This window comes from Andrena cerasifolii, chromosome 16 (genome assembly GCF_050908995.1).
Source record: "Andrena cerasifolii isolate SP2316 chromosome 16, iyAndCera1_principal, whole genome shotgun sequence".
NCBI classification, from domain to species: domain Eukaryota; kingdom Metazoa; phylum Arthropoda; class Insecta; order Hymenoptera; family Andrenidae; genus Andrena; species Andrena cerasifolii.
The window spans coordinates 4447949-4472055 of record NC_135133.1 but is presented as its reverse complement, the minus strand read 5'-3'; the positions used below and the strand labels follow the sequence as shown (position 1 = coordinate 4472055).

The 24107-nt window shown below is 48.8% G+C and overlaps 1 protein-coding gene and 1 long non-coding RNA gene across 2 annotated transcripts in view; one reads left to right on the top strand and one right to left on the bottom strand.

The window, feature by feature from the left end:
• The window catches only part of LOC143377487 (uncharacterized), a 133758-nt gene extending 119970 nt beyond the window's left edge, over nucleotides 1-13788 (top strand). The window contains exons 3-6 of the long non-coding RNA XR_013087347.1: nucleotides 687-965; nucleotides 1028-1522; nucleotides 1596-1914; nucleotides 13689-13788. This is a non-coding gene — a long non-coding RNA (uncharacterized LOC143377487). The remainder of the gene's footprint in view (nucleotides 1-686; nucleotides 966-1027; nucleotides 1523-1595; nucleotides 1915-13688) is intronic.
• The window catches only part of LOC143377485 (uncharacterized), a 33837-nt gene that overhangs the window by 8088 nt on the left and 1642 nt on the right, over nucleotides 1-24107 (bottom strand). Inside the window, exons 2-18 of the mRNA XM_076828753.1 lie at nucleotides 14588-14648; nucleotides 13867-13984; nucleotides 12071-12555; nucleotides 10267-10533; nucleotides 9676-10037; nucleotides 9106-9233; nucleotides 7072-7198; nucleotides 5340-5491; nucleotides 4941-5139; nucleotides 4567-4719; nucleotides 1591-1884; nucleotides 1300-1441; nucleotides 952-1103; nucleotides 695-884; nucleotides 469-622; nucleotides 267-390; nucleotides 53-201 (exon numbers count right to left, since the gene is read on the bottom strand). Coding sequence (XP_076684868.1) covers nucleotides 53-201; nucleotides 267-390; nucleotides 469-622; nucleotides 695-884; nucleotides 952-1103; nucleotides 1300-1441; nucleotides 1591-1884; nucleotides 4567-4719; nucleotides 4941-5139; nucleotides 5340-5491; nucleotides 7072-7198; nucleotides 9106-9233; nucleotides 9676-10037; nucleotides 10267-10533; nucleotides 12071-12555; nucleotides 13867-13984; nucleotides 14588-14640 — 3249 coding nt within the window. The 5' untranslated portion in view covers nucleotides 14641-14648. The remainder of the gene's footprint in view (nucleotides 1-52; nucleotides 202-266; nucleotides 391-468; nucleotides 623-694; nucleotides 885-951; nucleotides 1104-1299; nucleotides 1442-1590; nucleotides 1885-4566; nucleotides 4720-4940; nucleotides 5140-5339; nucleotides 5492-7071; nucleotides 7199-9105; nucleotides 9234-9675; nucleotides 10038-10266; nucleotides 10534-12070; nucleotides 12556-13866; nucleotides 13985-14587; nucleotides 14649-24107) is intronic.

The window sequence follows — 24107 nt, the reverse complement described above, 5'->3', positions numbered from 1 at the left end:
TACTAGCATTGAACATCGAATTCAAGGCCCTGCAAGGTAGATAAAGATATACCTGACACGCGTCCTTCCCTCCATCTGGGTAGCCAGCACAGATCATACCATCCGTGACGTTGAGTTCTTTGTACGCGAGCCACAAGTTGCACACTTCTCTGTTCAAGACTGGAACCTGCACCTCGTTCACTGCTGGCTCGTACTCAGACGCTGCAAGCATTGATCTCTGGTTAAAGTACACTTATTGCGTAGATAGATCGATTAGTAACACGTACAGTCAGTGTCGTTCTTCTTCCCCCAGCCGATGACTGTGCACAGGGTCCCTGGGATCAGGTGTGTGTTGGCTGTCGGCAGGCAGACTGGTCTGAGATGCTCGTGGAACTGAACTCGCTTCTCCAGCTGGTGGAAAGTGAAAGGGGGGGTGTTCGATTAGAATCTATGCTGCATCTTAGTAATTGCATTTGCATAGCGATTTACCTGGAACAAGGCAACGTCGTTGTCGTGAGCAACGTCCAGATTGTAACTCGGATGGGGCACCACTCTCTTCACCTTCAGCTTCTGTCCCAGATAGGTGTGCGAGTGCCGTCTGGTTATCCCCAGCTGTATCATCCACCCTGACACGTCCGTGTGGCTGAAAGCAGCAGGCTCGTCATTCCACGGGACATACGTGAATAATCGCGACGTTCAATTTCCAGCCACTCACTTCCCCACGCAATGAGAGGCTGTCAGGACCCATTGATCAGCGATCAGAACCCCGGCGCAGTAGAAGATCTGTTCAGGTCCGCCGAGAAGGGCCGCCAGAAATGGCCAGTCACCAGGTGCAGATTCCACGCCACCCACGATTCTCGTCTTCACCCTCGAGTTGCCGTACACTCTCCTTCTTCGTCCACAAGCTACGCGATCAGTGGCATTACGGTAACTGTCCCACTAGACGCTAATGGTGAACGTCGAATACCTTACCATACTCCGAGCACGTGAGCTCCACCGTTGGGTAAGCCTCCTGGTCAGTAATACATTCCTGGAATTCCTTTAGCAGGTTCGTCTGCGGGCTCCCGGAGTCCCTTTGGGTGACGTTGTTGTCGCGCGCTATCAGCCTGGACGAGACCGCAGCCCTGAAACGGTCACAGTAGCTCCCCATCAAAATTACCATTACAAAAGCACGCAAAGCGTTCGACCTCCGGGATTCAACACGGTATATCCCACCGTCTAGCTTCATAGTTACGAAGCTAGACACTCGCTACAGAATGGAACGACGATAGTACAAGCGAGCGAAGTGACCAGACGACGTTCGCGAGAAAAGTTCCTTACGTGTATCCCAGCATGGAGCAGATCGTTTTAGCGGAGTTCTGTTCCCAGTGAGAGATGCAGGCTGGCATGAACTTGCCCATTTCCGCGTGGTAAACTTCCAGCCGTCCCTCACCCACGTCCCCGTTCCTCAGACTCAGCTTCACTGCAACGACATCCGCGGCAGACGTGAGATAGGGAACGATGGGGCCGGGCGAAGGTAGGAATCAGAGACACGAAAACTAGGGTGAGTGTTCGGTTGCAACGCTTAAGTAAGATCAAACCTTTTAAGTGACACATTAATATTCTGCTTACAGCAGTATCGTTCGTCCTGGCCCCACGGACAGTCCATGACACCGTCGCAGATGTGGCTGGCGGCCATGCACCGTCTCTCCCCGCAGTGTAACGGCGACTTGGACACGGTGTTCTTCGCTAAGATCGGCTTCTTCACGATCTTCGTGTTGAAGACAGAGACAGAGGGCGAGGAGGAGGATGTGCACTCTCCACATCCAATCTCGTCGCTGTGATCGGCGCAATCCAAGTGGCCGTCGCAACGCCAGTCAACCGGAATGCATCTGGTCCCATCGCATTGGAAGCCACTGGTGCATACTGCGTGCAACGTGTCCGAGAAGAAACGAGGTAAGAATCCATTCTGTTCTAGACACTGAGACGTCATATTCCCCTGAATGGTACCATTCAGGGATTCGTGCAAGTAAACGGGTGGGGCAAGAAAATTCTTCCACTGGAAATTTTAGGTGAATTTATCTTTAAAGGAATGATGCCTGCTTTTTTGTTTGAAATGGAAACGATTGTGGTATAATTGCGAGGGTTTAGGGCAGCTAATGGATCGAAGTATTTTTCACAGTTTGCATACAAGTCAGCAGAATTGTATCTGAGTTGCGTTCATCTTTGATAAATGTCCCTTCGATGCAACCGTACCGTGACACCCGTTTGAGATGTATACACTCTCGAAGTGAACTCCATAAAGCACCCTGGCGCCGAAGATGGGTCGCCGCGCGATCGTTTAATATAGATTTTGCAATTAAGATTCCATTAGTGGCGACACGTGGGCGACGGTTACAGCGCACCCAAAATCATAATATAAACTGATGCGCCCTGATACGTAACGCGAGACACGAGTATGCCCTTTTCGCGATATTACACGGAGCGACCTTAATTTACATAATTCCAAGTGATCTTTCTTCTGGATTTTTTCAAAACTTCGTGCACGACACCTGCGCCCGATGGGCCTTCGGATATTTGGCCATTCGCTGAATCTCGAATATAAAAGGGAGGATTGAATATCGCTGCTGCTGGGAATCGACCTAAATGCTCTCGTTTCGAAACAGAAGGCAGGCTTTCATTTAAAGAGAAAATTCGATAGACAACCACCGTTGGAATCGACGGCAAACGAAGTAAATTCGCTAACAATACGATTCGGAGTGGACATTAACTCCGAGCCACGCGTCAGTCAGGTCGTTTTCCACCTCTAGTAAATTCGAGTTGGGGTGGCAATCGCAGAGGGCACTAAATTTGTCTGACACCTCCGGTCTAAAGAACGGAAGCGCGAGAAAGAGAGCAATTGGTAGGGTATTGAAAGCAAAGAGAAGAAATCTAACGGGGACAAACTGGAGAAATCAGAGGTCGATTATATTGAACCGAGTGACCACCCCCTGTAATCAGCGCGCGGTTTAATCTTAATTAACCACGAACGCCAGTGAATCGTTTTATTAGACCGACTAGATCGATCCTCGATTGCATCACTCGGATGCAATCAAAGACCCTGGGTCTATAATAAAACTTTCCGGCGGTCTGGCTAAAACCGACTGCTACTACTGGAAATAGCAGGTTCTCAGAAATTGAAGGATATTATCGCCTTATTGCAATTATAATGGCTTTGAAGGTGCTCGGTTCACTCTTCCCACTACGTTATTGAATAATTGCATCTCTACTCTGTGTTTTCAGTACGTTTAACAACGTGGAGCATTTTAAACAAACGTGGAATTCGATAAATCGGACGGTAATTACATTTTCCTAGAAATTGTCTCTTTCACCGTTCAGTGAAATAACTAGATCGAAATGAACAAGCCGTTCTCGATCTAATCACAGTCGCACAACGAGTAAATCTAATTACTTCCCTCTGGCTGACCAATGGCGCGTGTTTCCACTGTGACTCTATCCACTGAAACGACACTTGGTTTCGTTCAACTCAATTCGCTCAGAAGCAAGCTTAAGAGCAACGGAGAAGGCTAGCACAATTAAGTAAGTAATATCAGAGAGTCTCGAAACGATGAAAGGTACAGCACGTGTTTTTCTATCATAAAAAATGATTAACAATGGAAATTCATACAAAGCATATTGCTCTTTGAACCAAAGTGCTGGTGGACTAGTCTCAAGACCCCAGTTATTTTAAATTTGTATCTACCCTTGGATCTTTATGGGGATCATTTTCTGCACAATTTTTCTTCACCCATATCAATCTTTCTCTTGCTTCATTTACAATAATTATATTAAAACCGTGCCCTAAGCGTGAGTTTGTGGGGGGCGAGTTGTTGTTGATAAGTTCTGATATCAAAGGGGTTCCTGCTTAAATTCTGAAACGCCCGCGAGCCACGAAGCCTTGTATCAACTCGTACTGATAACTGAATCAGGATTCTAACAACAGAGAAAGGAACGAAACGTCCACGTCTACCCAGAGTTTTATCGCGGACTAGGTATATTCTGGCCCGTCGTCCGCCTGTCTCGGCGAGATTATTTTAATCCCGCGATTATCCACCTCTTTATCAAATGCCCGGGACTTTATCCAGCACGCTTATCCCCACTGCAGCAAACGGATAAATGGCTGCCGGGGACCTTGAAGGAAAATGACGAGGTGCCCGTGACCGGCGGACAAAGGGACGCTCGTTTCGAACCGATCGCTCGTCCATAATGACTAATTTCGCCTCCCTTCTCTGCCTTTCAATTTCGACGTCCCCATTCAAAGAGATCGGGGCTCATTTCCGATGCATTCGTCTGTCAAACGATTTCCGGATGTCTGCCTTCTTAAGCGCTCGGGAAATTGGGCTACATTCCAATGAAAACTCGAAAGGTTCCCTCGGAATTCAACTTTCATACTTCTCTACGTATATTTTATAAAGAGCATCTGATGAAAGAAAAATTCTAAGGTGAGTAAACAGTGCTCTTTCGAAGCCACTTGAAAACTCATCGAGGAAACCAAGCGAACTCCAACTACAACCCCTGCCTTTTGAAATCGAAAGAAACCAAGATGTAAAGTATCGTTGTACAACTCACCGGGTTTCTCCGCCCTTCGCGCAGCCTCCAGGACCTCCTGGTGACCAAGACACTCGTCCGGATTGGAATCCTCCGGGAATAGCTCGCATTCCAGGTAGTCCGGCAGAGTTAGACCGAACACGTCCAAGAAAAAGCCGCAGCGCCTCTTTGTTTCTGAACGCAAATGAAATTTTCTCAACTATTCTATACTATTATAAAATCTTCATGCTCCGTCTTCACTGCGACGATCAGCACGGTGTAAAAATTACGCGAGCTCTATCCGACTTTATTTCTACGTCGACAGTATCAAAGAAATGCAGGAACTTCGGTTGCTCCGTTCGATTTTTTAATTCCTTAGTTATGTTGGTCCGACAATTTAAGACCAGACTACTTACGGAAGCAGAGGCTGCGACAGGGTCGCACGAGGTGTCCCCTGGACCCGCATTTCGGCACAAAAACACTGCACAGGAAGAGGGCGGCCAGCTCGTAGCATCTGACGTCGATCACCGAGTCGTAAAGCACGAGCTCGTGCTGGGCGTCCCGTTGCCCGAAATTGCCCATGTAATTCGGGAAGACAGTGAAGTTGTACGGGATCTGGGTGATCGACAACCAACGACACGCGTGATCAAGCCCCTTCCTTTTAATTAGAGCGCTGAATAATCGACGCCGATCGTCTCGCGCGATTCGTAATCGAAGTAGAACGTTATTGCTTTCACTAGATCGTCTACTGCCGGCCTATTCATTGATCAACAGCTCTGCGAAACGTAATTGAAGGTCGAAAATTGAGAACTCACCTTGTGGTACTGGCAAAAGGTTACTATTATAGGCAGACAGACTCCAGGTGCAGGATTCCTCTCTTCCATGATCAAAGGCGATCTTTCCGTCACCGCGAGCATGTTGGGGAAGAGCGTTTTGTTCTCCAGTCGTATGACGGTCTCAGGATAAGCTATTCAAAGTATGATAGAAAAGTTAGAAAACCTACTAGCTGACTAGATATTTCCAGAAACGTGTGTCAAAGATCCGTGATCCAGATAAGAATATTGTACTGTGAAAGGACTGTTCCAACAGTTGAATTCCTTGAAATCTGCGAAACTTTAACACGAGTCACGTTTTCCAAACTACTGTAATGAACATGTCAGCCGCAGGTGCGAATTGTTGAGCACAGTGCGACTTCTCTACAGCGAATTATAACACGTTTCTGTCTGTCATGCTTGTAGGCGAGAAAAATATACGCAGTCCCATTGCATCGAGTATCCCACGCTGCGTATTTATTGAAACACTTCAGGGTGATTCATAGAGTACCATTTAAACGTGGAACGCCAAGGTTTGAGGTGATAATATCTCGCGGTACGATGCAACGAGACCGCAGAATGGAAAATTTCTCGGCATCAATCGCTGGCCTTTTCGTGCCGGCCCCATTATCTCCTGTACAAATTACTCTGCAACTATGTTAATACAAGCACGCTTCGCGGCACGAAAATTGGTCCACAGATCGTTCTGGTATTCTCTAGGTAACTGTCAAATGAAAACGACTCGCTGGTATTATATCAATTTACCTGGCAATATTGCCACTTTCAATCATCAAGTAAAATAGCGATAATTTCTGCAGCTATTAACCTTCCGCAATCTATTATGTATTTCAGTCTGCGACCCATTTCATTTCTTCTACTTTACTCTCCATCTTTCGCTTCTTTTGCTAAAGTTCCTCGCGCCCGGTGCACTCGGAAAACTACTGCGACGGCTTTCAAATGCTCGGGTTATTGTTTGTTGGTACACGATACATTGCGAGGGACTCGTTTTTAAATCTACAAAAGATACATGTGCATGAAAAATCGTAGCTGTCGCTGTTCGTGGAAGCTGACGTTAGTAGGATTCTAATTACTCTCCACCTTCCTTTGCGTTTAACCCCTCAACGACCGACCACTGAAACGAAAAACTGACCGTGAGGCCCGGGCCCTCGGGACGAAAACCTCCACTGTTTTCCCGGTCGGTATAGGAAATACGGCGTTAAGGTCCGTGCGAGATACGGAGGCGGGCGACCAGTGGAAAACTTAGGGTTCGTACCAGATACTGAGGTGGTCGTTGAGGGGTTAATTGCAAAGACTATGTAGGAAGGCAATTTACGTGGAGCTACTCGAGTGCTACTTGTTTCCAAACTTCTTTTACAATTTTACTGTTTGGATCTGGTAATCATAAGCTGATCGTTCATAGCTGTTCTAGAAACGATGGGAAAAGTGCGTTCAGCGAACTCGACGCGTGCATCGAGAAGTCGGTGTTGATGTTTCGAAACAAGTAGCGTAGAGATGCAGGGAGCTCTATTGATCTTTCGTGCGCCACAAAGCCTCTCGTTGTACGTGCTCGTGCATCACGTCGTCTAACGTCGCCCAACATTCACGTTTATCACTGACGGCTGCTTTCCGCGTGATAACCTTTCACTCCCACGCTCTCTCCAAGTCCCCTTGCAACCGTCTCGTCAAACGCGCGTGGGGACGATACGATAGTAAGGAACAGGATGCTTCTACTTACATTTGAAGTAGACAGCCAAGCCTCCAGCGATGAGCAGAAGCGCGACAGCGTTGAAAAACACTTGGACGAACCTGAAGCGAAGCCTCCCCGTGGTCACGTAGTGGCTGCTGGTCATGTCTCTGATGATCTAAAGAAAGCTTCCAGTGAGTGATTAAGAAACTGACGAAAGGATATTTGGTTCTGCAAAATCCAACTGTCTTGACTTGTGTAGTGGAGCTTGTAATATTAGGATGTTCTCCTTAGAACTCCCTCTTCTATCAAAGCTTAGAAGTCGATGACAAACGAGGTCTACCCGAAGTAAATAATTTTTTCAAATATTCCTATTTCCTTCCCCTTCTATCTCCGCATATTCTGCTCTATATTCCCCTTTCTGGCGCTTCGTCGAACTAGGGAATATATTCGTCGCTTTCATTTCCACGGTACAGGGTTGCCTAACTAGAGGAATATTCCAGAAGCCCTACCGCTTATATAATTCTCCCCCGGTTAATGGGCGCACGAATTGACGCAAATATTAGCCCCCGATGTCGACCGCCCGTGCTAGTTCGCAACAGATTCCGTATTTGAGGAGTCAACGCACCCCAATTGTATACGTGTTGGTGTATGTTGCCCTCTGCCAGGTCGTCGATATCGATTATAATTTCCTCGCGGTCATGTCGCGCTACCAAAGGACAAATTGCGTCGCTTTCGTTCGTCGACAGACTGCTCGCGTACCGAATTCGTGCATTAATACGGCATCCCCGCGGCGAAGTTTCCGTTAGCGAAACTACCTCCCCTATATTCAAACAAGCCTGCGGGGGAAATTAACCGAGAACGTGATCCTCCACCTCGCGCCCCGCGACAATCGCGTCCAGAATTTTTCCAGCGGAGCTCCCGAAGAATTTCACGCGCGTTCACGACCTTTCTCGGTTTCCATTAGCATACAAATCTCGGTCGCGCTCTCAGCCCGACGAAAACGTTGCCCGACTAAAGGGAATTTATTCTGTAGCATCATTGGAGCTCTCTCTCTCTCTGTTAGTTTTTATATCAGCTTTAATTGTATTCTCATTCTCACTAATGATACTGTCATTGATTACTATTGAAAGTAGAAGAGAGTGATATTAGTCAGACACGTGCTGAGAGAACACTGTACACTCCGCGTCACAGGTAAAAGCTTGAAAAGTCCAGCTTTAGCCCTAAACCTATCATCTGCACGGCAGAACAGTTAAATCATACGCCCACAGTAGAACATGTCCGTGTTTGGTCAGCCGCTCGGTTCTACCCTCCGTAGCCGCCCGTTTTCAACTTTCCCACTGCATTCCCGGCGACTTCAAAGCAACAAGCGTTCGCGGGAATCACGGCAAAGAGAATTGTTTTCAATAACGCGAGCTAATGGACGAGATGAGAAAAACGAAGCAATTAAGCTGCAGATGGGGCGTGCAAACGTTACATTCATACCCGAGCCGGAATTTCGCGTCGTTCCCCGGTGGTATTGTCGTCTATTTTCAGCGTTAATAACGAAAGCATTCGCGTAAAATGATATCGATGGTAGCGGAGGCTCGATACGGCCTCCCGATATCGGGCGCGTAATTCTGCGGGGAACACGGGCGAGTTACCCTCCCTCGGATCGGCGAATAAAAAGAGCAAATGACGCGGAGTTGTTTATCGATTCCCGCATAGGCGCGGTTCCGCGTTCGTTTATCCTGTCCCACCAGGACCCAATGAGGCTACGTTTGTTCACATCACGATTATTCGGAGTTGCCCGCGATTGCGTCCCGCAGCGCGCGTCAAAATAACGCCCACCGGGGCGAGCATTGCGGTTCCTGTTCGCGTTTCACGGCTACCGATCATCGGCCATCGAAATTCGTGGACATTGTCTGACTTTTTAGAATCCTCTCTACCCTTAATCCACGCGAATGCATAACACATAGGTCCTGAGGTTGCGTAAGGGGCAGACAAGGAACGGAGTCAGTCACGTGGAATTGAAGAACTAATCGTAGCCCTTTGCGACGATCGCGTAACATGCTGTGCGTATTGGAACGGTGGTCTTGAGGTTACCTTGTGGTGCAGCGAGTTGTTGTTGCCGCCGTGAACTCTGACGATGGTCTGCAAGCTGGCTGGGGTGCTGGTCGACTTGGTTATAGTCCTTCCTGACGTGCTGTCCGGCTCTGACACCAGTGCTCTGTCTGAGAATTTCACGAAGAATTTCATTAACATTAATCGCCTTGCTACAGAAGTCGGGTGTCAGTTGGAGCAGCGCGACGGAACGGAAACAGTTTAAATGAGACCAAGTATTCCAGTCACGTTGCTCCCTCGCTTTCGTAATGGTCCCTGGATTTGAATGGGGACACGAGGGAAAAATTGCGCGCAGAGGGGAACGTATTAATCGGGCCAGCTCGTGGATACGATTCATGGATAGCCTGGGGGTATCGGTTCTTCACTGGAGATTTAATCTCTGCTGGTTTGCACGCGTCGCGATTCAATCGTTGATGATATTCGATCGTTGCGAGGAGGATATAAGTGCGCGACAGCTTTGCATCGTAAATTGGCGCAGAGAAGCATCTGTGTGCCCTGGAAATTGAAGCCAGGGCGTCGGAAATCCGGTGACAACGAGGTCAACGTATTTACCTGGAACCTTGCTGTGTTTATGAGGCAGCAGAGGTGCCTCCATTGTCTTGCTGGTGTAGCTAGGCGAGCTCGTCTGGCTGAAACTGTCCGAGGAGACGTTGCTGTCCTGTCTGACGCTGATGGGCTTCGGTACCGGGCTCTGCGAAATTGCGCTCAGGGGTGGAGGAAGATTCGTCTGCGTCGCCTTCGGCAGTTTCTCCAGCTTCTCGCCGCAACCCCTTTCCTTCCTGAAATTGTGCTGGAGAATGATCCTCGCCCTGTCCATGTCCGCGTCGTATTTTCCACGTGGTGTCTCCAGGGATCTCTGATCGGAGTGCAGGCGCCTTTCGAGGTCCTGCGAGGCTCTCTGAAGTTCCTCGTACCTGATTTTTTAAGTAAAATAATCGAGCTTCTTTGTTACCCTTCATCCTCCAATCGTTCAATTACAAACGCAAAGGATCGAGCCCCACTTTCAGTAGGGCAACTCTAAAACTACAGAACCAGCTCGCTCTTGTCAACCGAGGAGAACTGCCATGCAATTGGACGCCCTATAGTTAACAGCTTGCAGTATCGCAGCCAAGGGCCCACTCGACCCACTAAAAATTTATCTACCTGCTGGCTGGCCTCTCTTTAATCGCGCGTAGATTGTCGTCCTCCTCGTGCAGCCGTCTCTCGAGCTTCTTCGAAGCTGCCTGAAGCTCCTCGAACTTGCATCTCTTCTCTGCCTCGCGACGCGACCTCAATAGCGCCGCGAACTTCGTCGTCTCGTCCTCCTGCGGCTCCCTTCGAGACGGGGCTAATTTTTCCCGAGACTTCCCGTCGTCGACCTCCTCGCAGCCCTCCTGCTTGCCCTCCTTCCCCAGCTTCGACGACGGAAGCCTGTCGAGAGCAACGGCGGGTGTCGTAACGCCACGGGCAAAGGGGAAAAGAAAGTTTTCGCGCGTGCAGGGACTTCTGATTGAATTAAACCCTTCAACGTCCCTGCCCCTCCCCCCCCCCTTTTGCTCAGAATTATTGAAAAATTTGCCCCAGCCGAACTGCAGCTACAACACATTTTTTTCAATCCCATTCGCCTTTGAACAAATTCTCCAGAGCTCGTGTCATGCATACAGAGCGGGGGGCTTTAAGACGAAGGATGTAACGTTAGTAATAACGGGACAGCCCTGTAACTATCCCATTTTCTTGAGATATCGCCCCGGCAAGTTATTACGGCGGGAGGGGGTGGAGAATGCTGGGCATGCTTTGAATTTCAGGGAAACGCTGGAAACGTTAACTCCGTATAATTTTCGGAAGTAATGAGAGCTTGCAGTTATCGTTACGCTTATTTCTCGTCCACCCACCAGAAAATATCGACCGTAGAAACTATCCTACTTCCAGAGTACGCGAGCTCCATTTTACTGCTCGGTATATTATATTTAACAGCCACCGGGTTGAAACCAGTTATCTTCTAAATTAATATACCAATAGGAGGGTTCAATTTCCTTCTAAGTAAATTATGGCTGACAGAATCACTCTGTTTGACAACGGGAAAGCTTCTGCCCCAGAATATCAGAGGTACTTTTATCTGCCGAGCTTTCTTCGCCGTACTCTAAAACACACGTGCCCTCGGAACGTCTACTCGAACCTCGAGATAGAATTGAAACTTACGCTTCGTTTAGCAAGCCCGTCGTAAGCGTAATGACCCGTAGCATCGCGCTACTAATTCGAGCCGAGCTCGCAGCACGCTCGCGGCCTGTGCTCGAGCATAGTTTCCGTGAATCTTCGGTCGTTTAGACGCCAGCTTTCGTCTGGCAAGAAATTCTCGTGGAGAGATATCTTTGCAATCACGTCGAGAAGCACGGTCAAGAATAAAGGGGATGCGAGGAGCAGGGAAGAAAACTTCGCTTGGACAAAGAAACTGTCGAAAGAAGTGGTACAGGTGTTACGAGATGTTGGTCGTATCGATTCTAGCCGCGCCCACGTGCGCAACTTTGTCATGCAAGCATCTTCGGTGCTTTTACAGGATCGATGGATGGATCGCTGCGAATCATCAACTTTTGATATCCACTCGGTCATCTTGCATGGTCACGTGACGTGTCTGTTTACTCTCATCACTTTTCAAATTCACCCCTTCGAGTTTATCGAGTGTGCTCTATAGATTGATCTCGAAGTATGAATACACAGGTTCCGCGTAGCTCAAACATTGCGATTTAAATCCACACATTCGTAATTATATTTCAAAAACATGAAAAATACGATTTTATACAGCACGGAATAATAAACATTTAACCCCCAAAAACATTAAAATCCGTACATTAGTTCTAGAAAAGAAATTCATGAATATATGTCTCTTTTTCAACCGACAGAGTAGAATGGACCGTTAAAGGGAAATTGGGAGAGGTATCACTGATGAATTATTAATTTTCTTTATCCTTACCCAGTCTGCGCATTGCCCCCCTGTCTCTGTCGCCCGTCCCTTCCACCCTTCTTTTCTTTCAACTTGGACTCGGCGTTCTTCACGATCCTCTCGTGGAGCCTCTTCTCGAGATCGCGGGAAGCCTTCTGCAGCTCCTCGAAGCTCGTCTTCTGGCCGGGCTTGCACTCCCCCTCGAAGTTCGCCTTGCCGAAGTCCGCGACGAAGTCGTTCTCCTCGTTTGTCTTCTCTTTGCGCGGGAAGCTCACAGTGTAATCCTGAGCTACTCGTTGATCCTGAGCCCTGAAGGGGTCCAGGTCGACCAGCTTCTCGTCAGCAGTGTCGCGGGTCCAGGAAGCTGACAGTAACGGCGAAGAAGGGAGCGTCGGGTCGCTGGTTTTGCGTCGAAACTGCTGGAGCTCCTGCCTGGTCGATATCGGTATCGGTTTCTCGTTCTTCCGTCGTTTAGGGATCGCTGGGGGGCGCAGGGGAATCGGCGGCGGAGCTACCTGTGGTACCAACAAGTTCCCTTTTACCGGATTACCCAGGGATCTCTTAAAAGTGTAAATGTACAAAGCCCAAAGGCTGCGTGTATAGAGTAGAATGATCGCTAGTAAAAATGTACCGTCTCGTGTGCCACAGGTATCTCTGACAATACCCGAGTCTCTCGTGGCGTTTAAGTGAAACGATGTAAGAAGATGCGGCTAAGAGATACTTGCGTCTTAGCTAACAGGGTGACTCCGTGTGTTCCCAAGTGACTGGTGTGTGGTGAATGTACGGTGTGTGGCGGATGTGCACGTGTCTGTGGCGACGATCGCCGCCGTGTCCAGGCTCGCCGTTGCCGCACGAAAAACCGGCCCCGCTGCAGCTTGATCCATTAAACCCCCGTTTGCCCGCTAATTACGAGCGGGCCAGTTCGAGCAGCGAACGAACGAGTCCCGCAAAGCTTGGAGGAGAGGATGTCTCGTAGGTCTCGTTGCTTCTGCTCGATTTAATACGAGCACTTAGAAACGGGGTCCGCCCGGCCGAGATTACGCCGTCGCTTTTCACCCTGCCGTTGTTAATTCGCAAAGTGTCGGCGTGCCGCTAACCGCTGGCTTTAGTCTCGTGATTTAGGTGGCGAGTTCTACGGGGAAATTACGCGGCCCGCCCCGATACCCGCCGTATCACCGCAACTTTTCAACGGGAAACTAGTTTCGCGTCTGAGGAGCCGGGCGGTGGACCCAGCACCCTTATTCTTTCAACCGTCCGCGCCCCTTTTCTCTCCACCGCAAAAATCCACGATCTAGAGATATTCTAAGTCTGTAGCATAGTTCCCCTTGTTCATGACAACTCAAATCAATCGCGTAGGGTATTCATAGTAGACGGGAGCCGTTAGAATGGGAGACTAGATCAGAGTTGGAGGCATTAACTGAAGAAAATGTTATTTAAATAACAAATCGAATTAAAGTTGCTTTGACTTTGGATTATATTATTCGACGAATAAAGTTAATTTTTTCAGCGTCGAATAAATTATTCAACTTTAACTGCGACTGTAACTTCACCCGAGTTACCTTTCTTCGACGCATAACGAATAATTTTTCGAACTTTACTTGTTACTCAACATTTTATTTAAATAAAAAAATTGCCCACCTCTGTCTAGATGACTCGAATTGCAAGTGAAAGGGGTAGAAGACACCTCGAACCGATCGAATAGTAACAGTGTGTCTGTTCGCCCATCGTTGTTTCGTGTTTCGTGGCGCAGTGCAACTTTAACAAATCCTCTGACATCCCCAGTCGTCGGTTAATTCGAAAAGCGAGAGGTTTCAGACTGGACTTACCGCAGGTGCGGCGGAATGGCGTCGAGGTATCGGCGGTGGAGCTCCACTTCCGGTGGGTGGTGGCTCCGGAAGCAAGGATGTTCGGGCCGGCAGACCGACACTGTGAATCCTACTCTGTCTGAAATGCACAAAAATTGACGTTGGGCGACGGTGAGCGAGTAAGGTGCGTCCGACGTGACAATCAATCGCGACGACGTTGCTTCTTAGGAAGCTCCTTCTGCCGCGAGAACTTAGCCAGCCCGCGAAAGATATTAATTTCTTAACGTCGATGTGTCTTTGAGGGATCCCAGTCGCTAATTAGACAGCTGAATGCGGCGAGCGCTCTTTCACCGGGGAGGAGAGTCTTCCTTCGCAGCCCACCGAATGGAATTATGGAAGATTGGAATTCCAGATAATTACGGCTCGAGATAATGTCAAAGACGAGCGTCGTGCTAAAAACACGGGGGGGGCGGGGAGGTTGTGGACTCGAAACGTCTTCGCGATTAAGCGTACCCCGTCGCGTGTACGCTCAGCCCTGAGGTGTGGAAAGCGGGGGATGGGGAAGGAGCCGAGGGCTGATAAGAAAGGTAAACGGATTAAGCACGATTAAGTTTTAAAAAGTTACCGTGGCGCGGAGGCTCACGCGCGTTTTCAGGTGAATTGCAGAGCTGAACGGGCGCTTGTGTAATCTTTAAAGAACTTTCGGCGCTGGCTACATTGAAAAGGATCACTTTTTAATTACCTCGGCTGACGCGTGGGACTCGTATCGCCGCCATCAGCTTCCGTTTCGGACATTTTAATCTCTGCAATCAATAATAAAAAGTCGTTCGTCAATGATCAGGCACACGTGACAACTGAAGGCTGCAAATGCTCGGCGAATGGGCGGGACACAAAATAGCCTGGGCGAAATGGGCAAGCGCATGGCTGTTTAACGAAGTTAATTATTTCGCGCGATTAACCGCGCTGCGCTTTAAATTGCCTCGCTGAATTTCAAACTGACGCGCCGCGGAATAAATACTGCGTCTGTTCTCCGGGGAAATCTTCTAATTCCATTCTATGAGCCGAATCCTTTCGCAGAGGCGAATGTATGTTGTAACGCAGAAGCCAAATTCTAGTTGCTGTGTCGATGGAATTAATGAAAGGATATCGGTGCGAGAAACTGGGGAAATGGCACAAATATCGTCACATAAAAGGGTGCGAGCGTGCTCGGCGGCTCGGTTAAAGGCGAACAGATTAGACGAGACGCGAAATCGTTCACAGCCGCGATAGTGCTCGCGCCGTTTAACCAAATAGATGGTACGCGCATGGTGACAGTTCCACTTCGGCTGACTATCAAGTGAAAGCACTGTTCAATTTCCTGCTATCTCATCGGCGTGCACCCTTCCACGAGGGTTGGCCCTACCAGACTGCACCCGTGGGATCGATGTGCCGGAACCCACCCCCGCACCACCCACAAAAGCACTCCGCGCCTCGCTCTAACACTTCCGTTTTAAATACGCGCCATATTCGTGTATCTCCTTTTGTTCGGGAGCGTGATTTTTCCATTTCGCGTCCAAGATGAAAGCGACTCTCGGTCCAGCACATAATCCTTCGGCATTAATCTCTAGAATCGTTATCGATTTCTCGCGAACGAATTTGCGTGGGACAGCTATTGAAATTTGAATTGTTCTTAGAAATTAGTCGATAATTTTTCACTTTGTCAGTAAACCTGAGGGGGTCTTGTAACATCGTAACGCAGAGTCTATAAACAGGCTCTGCTAATCATCCCTCAAAGCAGATCATTGACACACTACCACGTCGAGAAATTGGGTTAGCAGGGTCAACCACACTAGCAAGAAATTAGCATCTGAATCCTGAAACTTCATTAAACTTCGTGGAGGATTCACTGGACCCGAGATTCTAAGAATAGTCAAGCTCCTTAAATTCTACTCCCAAAAGCCACCCTTTAAGAATATTATTAACAGCGAGGGAGCTCAAATCGAATCTCGAGGAACTCGTATTTAAAATCGCGCCAATTTTCGCGTCCCTGAAACTCGAAGAAGGTTGCCGGCGTACAATCGGAATAACGATGAAAAAAATCGGAGCTCCAGTTGCCTCGGTGAAGCTCGAGGGGGATATTCAGCTCGAAATTACGCTCCGCTGGCCGTTTCTTCGGCAATGGGAAGCCGCGGTGCCACGCAAATTGAATCAATTCATATTGTTGCCGGGCGTTGTGCAAAGTCGTCGTCCCGCCGACGACTCCGCGGCAAACTCAATTAGTACGCCGTCGTCTGCTCGCCCCAGCGACACTTTCCACCAGACGGATCTCGCTAGCCGAAGATACAAAGCGCGACAACCGCGAAGGACGATCGGTGGGAGCCGCGGTATCGGATTCTAATAATTCTTCGAACCCCCGCGAATGAAATTGGAAGGGTCCCACGGCAATGCAAAAAAATTGCGAATTAACCACGAGCCTGGGGCGAATTTCAATGACAAAGGGCGCGTAATATTCCGCGACCCGGATTCAATATTTACGAAGGACAATAACACTCTGGCTGGCCGACGATTCTTCAGACACTCGAGGTATAAATTCGATTGAAGGAGCTTCAAATTTGCACGAAGCACACTTTCGGTCCACTGCCGCGGGAGATTTTGTAAAATTTCTCAGTCAATTTCGTATTCGTCTGTGGCTCTGTAATTAGAAGTTTCGTATAAATCGTATAGTTTGTGGCTTCCTGCACAGCAGTCGCGAGTGCACTTCATTTCCCTCGTTCTATCCAGCAATATATCGCGAAGGAAGGGACACGTGTCGCCAGTCAGCAACGTGCTATGCTAAAACTGAAATGTGGCTGCAGTGTGATATTGGGCTGGTGCCACTCAATTAGTGTTGCCAAGTTGACGTTGCTTTTAATCGTTCCCGTTGGAACAGAGTTCAGAGGGACGTCGAGCCGCGCAAGTAGAATGGCCCGCCTTTGGTCAGCCCGTCTGACGCGTGATCGATCTAGTCACTTATGGGGCGTTCGTTCTACGCTCTCGAGAAGCACGTGGCTGCTGTTTTTCGTTTACAACGAATTCTAACGATTGCTTTCACTCGCGAATTGATGATGATCGAATAGCTTGCATTTCATCGTTCTAGTTTCTAGGAAGAAAAACGGTTCTTTCACCGCTTTCATGTCAACGCTCTCTCTGAGTATTTTCATAGAAAAAGAAGTTCTTGTCGTTTAGTCATTCTTCTTTTAAACACTTCTATATCGGGCAACGACACTTTGCCTCTTCAACGTTAATGTTCCTCTCCGAAGAGACAATTTCTGGAATATTTTGTCCAAAGAATATTCTGCGAATATAATTCACGAATACAGAAGTTGCTTAAGCCCAGAGGGGATTCAGCAGGATTTAGGATTATTCCCCGCGGTACATTCGCAGAACATTGGGCGTTGTTGTGACCTGTCGAGTACCGAGAAACAGTAAAGAGCAACCCGCGATTGTCAACTCGTCGAACTTGGATTATCAGCGTTCCCTGTCGTCGGGAACAGTTTTCGGATTAGGGTCCTGGTCGAAACTTCCTATCGCTCGGGCTCCCCTCTCGTCGTTGCGGTGTACGGGTCGACCAGACTTGCAGGTAGACTTCGAAACATCGATGGCTTGGAAAATGCGTCGCCGATCGGCACACGTTACTCGATTTACTCGATGTCGCGTGGTGATGGACCGTTTACCTTGGCGACGTCGGCGCAAACTAATCGAATACAAAGTCGATCGGTGGAGCCAGCTTCCCTGACGAAATATTCCTCGAAAAATCAACAGAAACGCAAAGTTCATTCGAAATTATGCGACACCAACAACGAAAGTTACAAAAGCTAGCACATCAAGCCTCCTAGAAACTCTATCCTTATGTACCATCCGCGTCACGCTCTATTCTGCAAGATACGGGACGCGGGAATTTATATTGAACGCTCGCGAACAATCCTCGGTATTTCGGTTGATACACAGATCTTACAATAGTAACATTTTCGAAGCAATATGCAGTGTAGACTTTGAAGAGTACAAAGTTTATTTTAATACAAGCCGATCGAACGAAATTTTCTGGATACGGTAAAGGGGACTATCAAAAGCAATTTCGAGATTACGCTTTGGAGACGGTCAGTTGAAACGGTCGAATTCGCAAGCGAACAGTAAACGTTCGATTCACTCGAAACGAGGCGCAAGGAGCTGGACGCCACAGTTATTTATCCCAGCGCTTTGAAGTCCGTGGGTCGCGAATTCAAAGACCCTGTGTACCTCGAGACGCAATGCCGTCCATTCGTGTAATGGATCGTCGGGAATCGCTGGAAATATCTCGGATTGAGTGCCGAAGTGCCGTCGCGTGGACCGATAAATGCCAACCGCAGGGAACGCACGCGATGGCAAACAGAAATGTCAAGGGGGGGCTTCCCAAAAGGCGCTTCAGAATCTCGTTGTCTAATAATTGGCGTATCTCCTCGGCGAGACAAGGGTCAGAAGGGCTCCCCAGGGGTGATTTCGCTCTTTCAACCCCTCGCCGTGCTCCGAGTCTCTCCTCGTCCTCGACAGTAGCGAATCCTCGTGAGTCTGAAAAATTCATTTCGCTGCGGTGTGGCACGTTTCAATCATCGATCCCTTATTTCCTGGGGGCGCCGTCCGAGCTCCAGGGCGAAGGAAGCCCGAGGTATACCTGTTGAATATTTCGATAGAAATCACGCCGAAAGGCATGAATCAATTAGCTCGGCTCGATTCGCGTTTTAATTAACGATGGCCCGCGAAACGAGCAGTGAAGCGCAGAGCCGCGGAAACAAGAGCCCCCTCAAGAAGCCTGGGAAACTAAGCCCTGTACGTGTCCAGCAAGCGAATCTTCCACTTTCAATATTAAAGCCCACTCGACCACCGTATAATATTCCTATTTGCCGCGGCGCAACTTCAACATTTAAATAATGGATCCGCCGTGCCCACGCGAGTGGCCGCGCCGCTTCGACTATTCATCATCCCGTTTAATTAGATACCGTCCGAATTATACGATCCGCGTCGATGGAAAGTTTCGATTACGTCAGGGGCATACGCAGCACCGTCCGTTCTGCTATTTTTCCGCGCGCGCGTTTACAGCCAGAGTTTCACGTCGGATCAAGACGTTCCAGGACTATTTACATGTAAATTCCCGGAGCAACGATAGCTCGTCCATACATTTTCCCCCGCTTATCGCCGGCCCTCCAGCTTGTTCGCCCGTTTAGATCCAGCGGCGGAGTCTATCGATCCCAGGCATCGACGTTATCCGCATTCGAGCGCCTGCCACGTCGGCGATTTGCATCCGATTAGGCATACAGAGCGTATCGAGAGTTGGGCAGCCGCCTCGTCTTCGACTGGATCTTATCTGGCATGCGGCTGGACCCGAGCTGACAGCCTTATTTCGCCCCCTCCATTTTACCACGGATTTCTCGGCCGCGACGACACAAATCCCGCGCGAGAAATCCGTCCACCGAGGTGTATAGGGGACACACATCGATGTACCGACGGATCCTGTAAATCCTCAAAGCCCCGACAGTACTCGGGGGGGGCAACAATGGATTGCCGCGGAACGCTGGAAAATCCTTATCGACCATCGAACGGGCGCTGGGAGACGAAAGGTTCAGGATTCACTGGCGATATTTAAGTGTGGGGTGAGCATACGTTTCACCTGTCAACTGGGTCGTCTTTCGGTTCGAGGCAAATGAAATTGTTTTGGGGACGGTGGTATCAAGATGCTGGACGTTGCAGATGGAAATCATCTGAAGGGCGAGAGCAGAAGTGAGTGGATTAGTAGCTGGAGGAGGATCGAGAAGAATAATTAACGTTCGATCTGGAGTGCACGACCAGTAACGACTGTGTCTTACCAACGCAAGTAGTAATTCCGCTAATATCCGCCACACAAGCAGGGGGTGAAGGAGGATCCACTCGAGCTCCCTTCGCTGGTTCCCATCACCGATGCCGACGAGTTTATTTGCTCTAAGAGCAGTTTCTGACGTCTCGACGTGCTGTGCTAGGCATTGTCGAGAGCACTGATCAAGCTTCTCGACAATGGCTGACAGAACAGTAATCAAGCTACTTAACAATGCCTCACGCCTGACGGAGCGCTGAGTGAAACGTCGGAGATAGTTTCCACGGTAAAGAAACGTCCACGAACGTATTATAATTATTGTACTCACCTATCGATCGCCAAAATTTTTCTGTTCAACGAGGAAGATACAAAAGAAGGAAGAGAATACAGTGGAGTTTATTCTGGGTCAAACTTTCCGACCTGTTTCGAAATTTATTTAAAAAATGGAAGAAATGGTACATATAAATTCCAACCGAACGCGAACCTGTCTGGCGACTGACAATTTCATCGGGTAGGAACCCGTCACCAGATAGAAAATAAAGCTCGCCCGGCTGGCCAGCGACGGACTCGTTCCCCTTGCAGCGTCATAAATCAACCGAGAAATTCGTGGGTCATAAATCAGGCCACAACTTTCGTATTTATTTCGCGATCGGTCGCGCGTGGCTGATACCGCGACACGTGGGCAAAACTGCGAACTTCCTAGCGGCCTATTTCCAATCGCCGTGTAAATACCGCGGCAATTTGCATCGCCGGAGGCGTAAAGAAGCGCAAACAAATCGACCACCCCCACAGGCCTTCTGTATTCCTCCTCCTATTTTTTTCCAAACACTCAATCCCACTATAGATTCAGCTCGAAATTTCCGTGTCACTGCACTTGTTCCGACGCTTTGCTCGTGCGTCTGAATTTAGTTTCGAATCACGCCTCCGCAGGAATTTCAGGACACATACATCGAGATTAAATCTGCGAGCGTTAGTTGGTTTTATTTGCGAAGACTTAACGGTATTATAAAAGGGGATAGGAAAGTGTAGACTACCTATAAATCTGCCGCGTCGGAATAATTTCCGAGCCGCACTACTACTTTACTCCACCGCGCCAAGTTCCTCCGATATTATCGACTTTCTTCTCACGTAGGGTATAGTTCCGTGTCTCCCGTGTCTGCGGATGGAAAGTTTAGTGGCTCGACGATACAGGAACCGATCGGGAAAGAACTTTACGAGACCCATGTGCCTGGCGTGTTCGCAGCAGTCGCTCGAGATCGTAACTTTCACGCAATCAATCCCTCGCACTTTTTTAATACACGGTTTAACGACGGCCAAGCTTTATGCTCCCATTGAAACGCATTGTAGTACTTGGCCCGGAAAAAATGAAAGACGCGTCAGGCGTAAGGCATCTCGAACCCAAAGTTCGATCAACCGTTCCGCGACGACGGAGCTCTTGCTGAGCGAATGCTTCGGGCTGAAAAGAGCTGTCACCTATTTACACGCGCCTTGAAGAGGGGCTCGTGACTCGTATCCTAGCTGCTATTACTTTTACAAACCCTGCACCTTACGGCTAGAAGCCTCCGCCGTCTTAGAACTCTAGGATTATCTGTCTCCTCCCTGTGCTGGCTTTCCTTCATTTGATATTGTTTCCGTAAGAGGGCTTCCAGCTGAAGACCAAGAGGCCTGAAGAGCCTGCGAGACGTAATATCGAAGGCGAAGGAAGACACCTTCCTCTCTGAAAAATTCTTTGACACGATCGGATGCTATTGTTCTTATCCAAGCTCCTGCAACTGCATTGACTTCTTTGCAAAGACTGCTTCCTCACATCCAACACCCGTCGCGAAAGAAATCCACGGGGATGCCTCTGCTTCTTCATCCCCTTTGAGCGACAAAGAACTCGGAGAGTAATCGGAGGCAAAAACAGTGGAAGAACGTCATCCCTCTGTGTTGCAAAGACACGTTCGTTTGAGATTCAACTTTTGTTGGACACCTTTCACGGACCTCCTCGTGAAACTGATTAATTTATTTGAAGAGGCTCCGTTTAGACAATCCGTGCAATGTGAACATCTTTCCATTCGCGATAAGAACTTCCAAATTTAGCAAAATCGTCGTAGAGACTCGTGAGCAAATCTTCGCACGAGCTGTACGCAAAGTTCCCTCCGAACTTATCCAAGAAGTGAAAGGAAGTTCGCGATGGGTAGCGGTCGAAGTCGATCGAGTAGTGAAGATTCATCTCGGAGCGTCGGCTAAAAAGCCGGCCCCATTTCACCCCGCTGGAAGATCGCCGAAGGAGAAAGATAGAAGGTTCGGGCGATCGGTCGCTGAATGCATTCGTGACTCAAGCCGCTCGACGATGAAAGGAGCCGGCAACGTCCGATACATTTGATCGAGCCCCGAAAAAGGGGCCACGCGTTCCTCAAGAAGCCAGTCATATCCGTTCCCCGTGGCTGATCGCGGCGTTTTATAATGCAACCCACATTCTGTCGCGCGGCTTTTCAAACTACTAGCCCGGCACATTTCATCCGCCATAAAAGCAGAAAGGGGAAGGAACCCTTGGCTCCCTGTCGCCCCTTTAAACATGCTCCCCTTGACCTCCTACGTGTCACGAGAGAAACAAGCTTCTTTCCCGCGTGAAACTAGAACGTCTCCAATATCCTGAGATAAGGAGGGCGTAGGTGGGCAATGAAATACCTAATTGTCACACAATTTCAAACAGTCGTGGCGGAAAAGGGTCGAGACTCCGGCTCGAACAGTATTCCTTGGCTTCAACTTCTTACTTAAAGCGAGTTACCCAGATGGAACCGAAGTTCCACTCGACTTTCGAGTGGCAAAGTCGCTTGACTCGGAACAGAGAAGTTCGCGGACGTAACGCGATTAAATGTAACAGAATTAGGAGAAGCAGGGATGAAGCGCGCATTGTCTTAGTGATTAACCTCTTGCACCTCCACTTTATTCGTTACAGAAGGATTTAATTAATGTGACTTTTCGATCCGAAGCGGGGATTAATATCGCGCTCGGGGCCCTCGTTTGCGTGCACGACAGCTGTTCGGGGGGGAAGAAAAATCGTCGAAAATCGGCTCGTCATCCGTTCATATCGCGCCCCGCTGTCGCGGGTCTTGCACAGGACGTTCTCGTCATTCCGTTTGATTACGTCCCTGAAAAGTGTAACGCGACAGCAGCTCCCGTGCCTCCAATATTCAGCAATGTATAACGCGAGGATCGCTGGGTAATTTCGCGCAAAACGTAAAACGATTTTTAAGCGACACAGCCGCCGATATCCCTCGGCCTCGTGCTCGCTTTCATCTAACGAAGTCGGTTAAAAATCGGTTTGCGACCCAATATCCGCGGGCGCGCGAACAGAAGACCTTTGTTCCACGTTCCAAAGACCCCTGCCTCCTTTTACGGAGCCTTTCTTTTTGAAGATGGATGTGTCCACCCTTAGACGCTTTTGTCGACCGCGACGTTCCACTTCCACGAAGTTTGGAGAGGATCGACCGAGCTGCTCGGTGATGGATTCCTTTCGTGAGGCGGAGAAGGCTGCGAGGACCGTGGCTCTTCGTCCAAAGAGAAATCCCAGCTTCCTTCCGAGCTACCCTTTCGTTCGAGCACATCGAACCCTTATTTCTCTTCGTCTCGTTTAAGGCTGACTGGCGCCCGTGTTTAGACGCTTTCGTTTGCCCGATGAGAGGCTGAATACCGTTTGTTTTAGAACTTCTAGTTTGTAAATATCGATTTCGAACGATGGGCTATCTACTTCTTCATATTTGCACTTGGGAGATTCGATTTAAACTTTGGAAATAGGAACGGGGCTCGCCTCTATGTTTCTCTGCTGTCAGTAGGGATTTCTCATTGTTGACTATCGACGGAACGTTTTCATATTGCTGGAACATTATTTGAATCGTACTAGTGCGGCAAGAGCCTTCGGGTAATAATCCTTGCCCGATATCAAAGCTAGTGCATTAATCGTGGGGGTTGTGAAACTTGCCGGGTATGCAGAGAAATGTACCCACGTACATTTCTCCTCGTTACCGAAAGATTACGCTATCATCGAGAGCCACGCTTCGATCGTAACGATAAGATTAATTCCAGCGTGGAAACGCGAGCTTCGATTGTGGAAACGACGGTAGTTACTAATAGGCAAATAGGGCTTTAGAGTTCTAGTATTCTAGGAAATTCATCGATCTCTTCCTTAAACTCGTCGAGTTCCCTGTTAGATAGTTTCCTCTTGGGGACAGTGAACAATTACGAACGCGATGTGACTCTGGCAATAATTCTGCGAAGCGAAAACGAAGCTCGACATCGAGGTGGAGTAGTGATTCCACTCGTATGAAGGGTCTAGAGTTTCTCCACGGACGTTCACAGCCACCCCCGAATTTATCTCCTATCTGACCCATCTCGGAACATTAACCAGCACTCCTGCGGTAACGACACTTTTGTACCC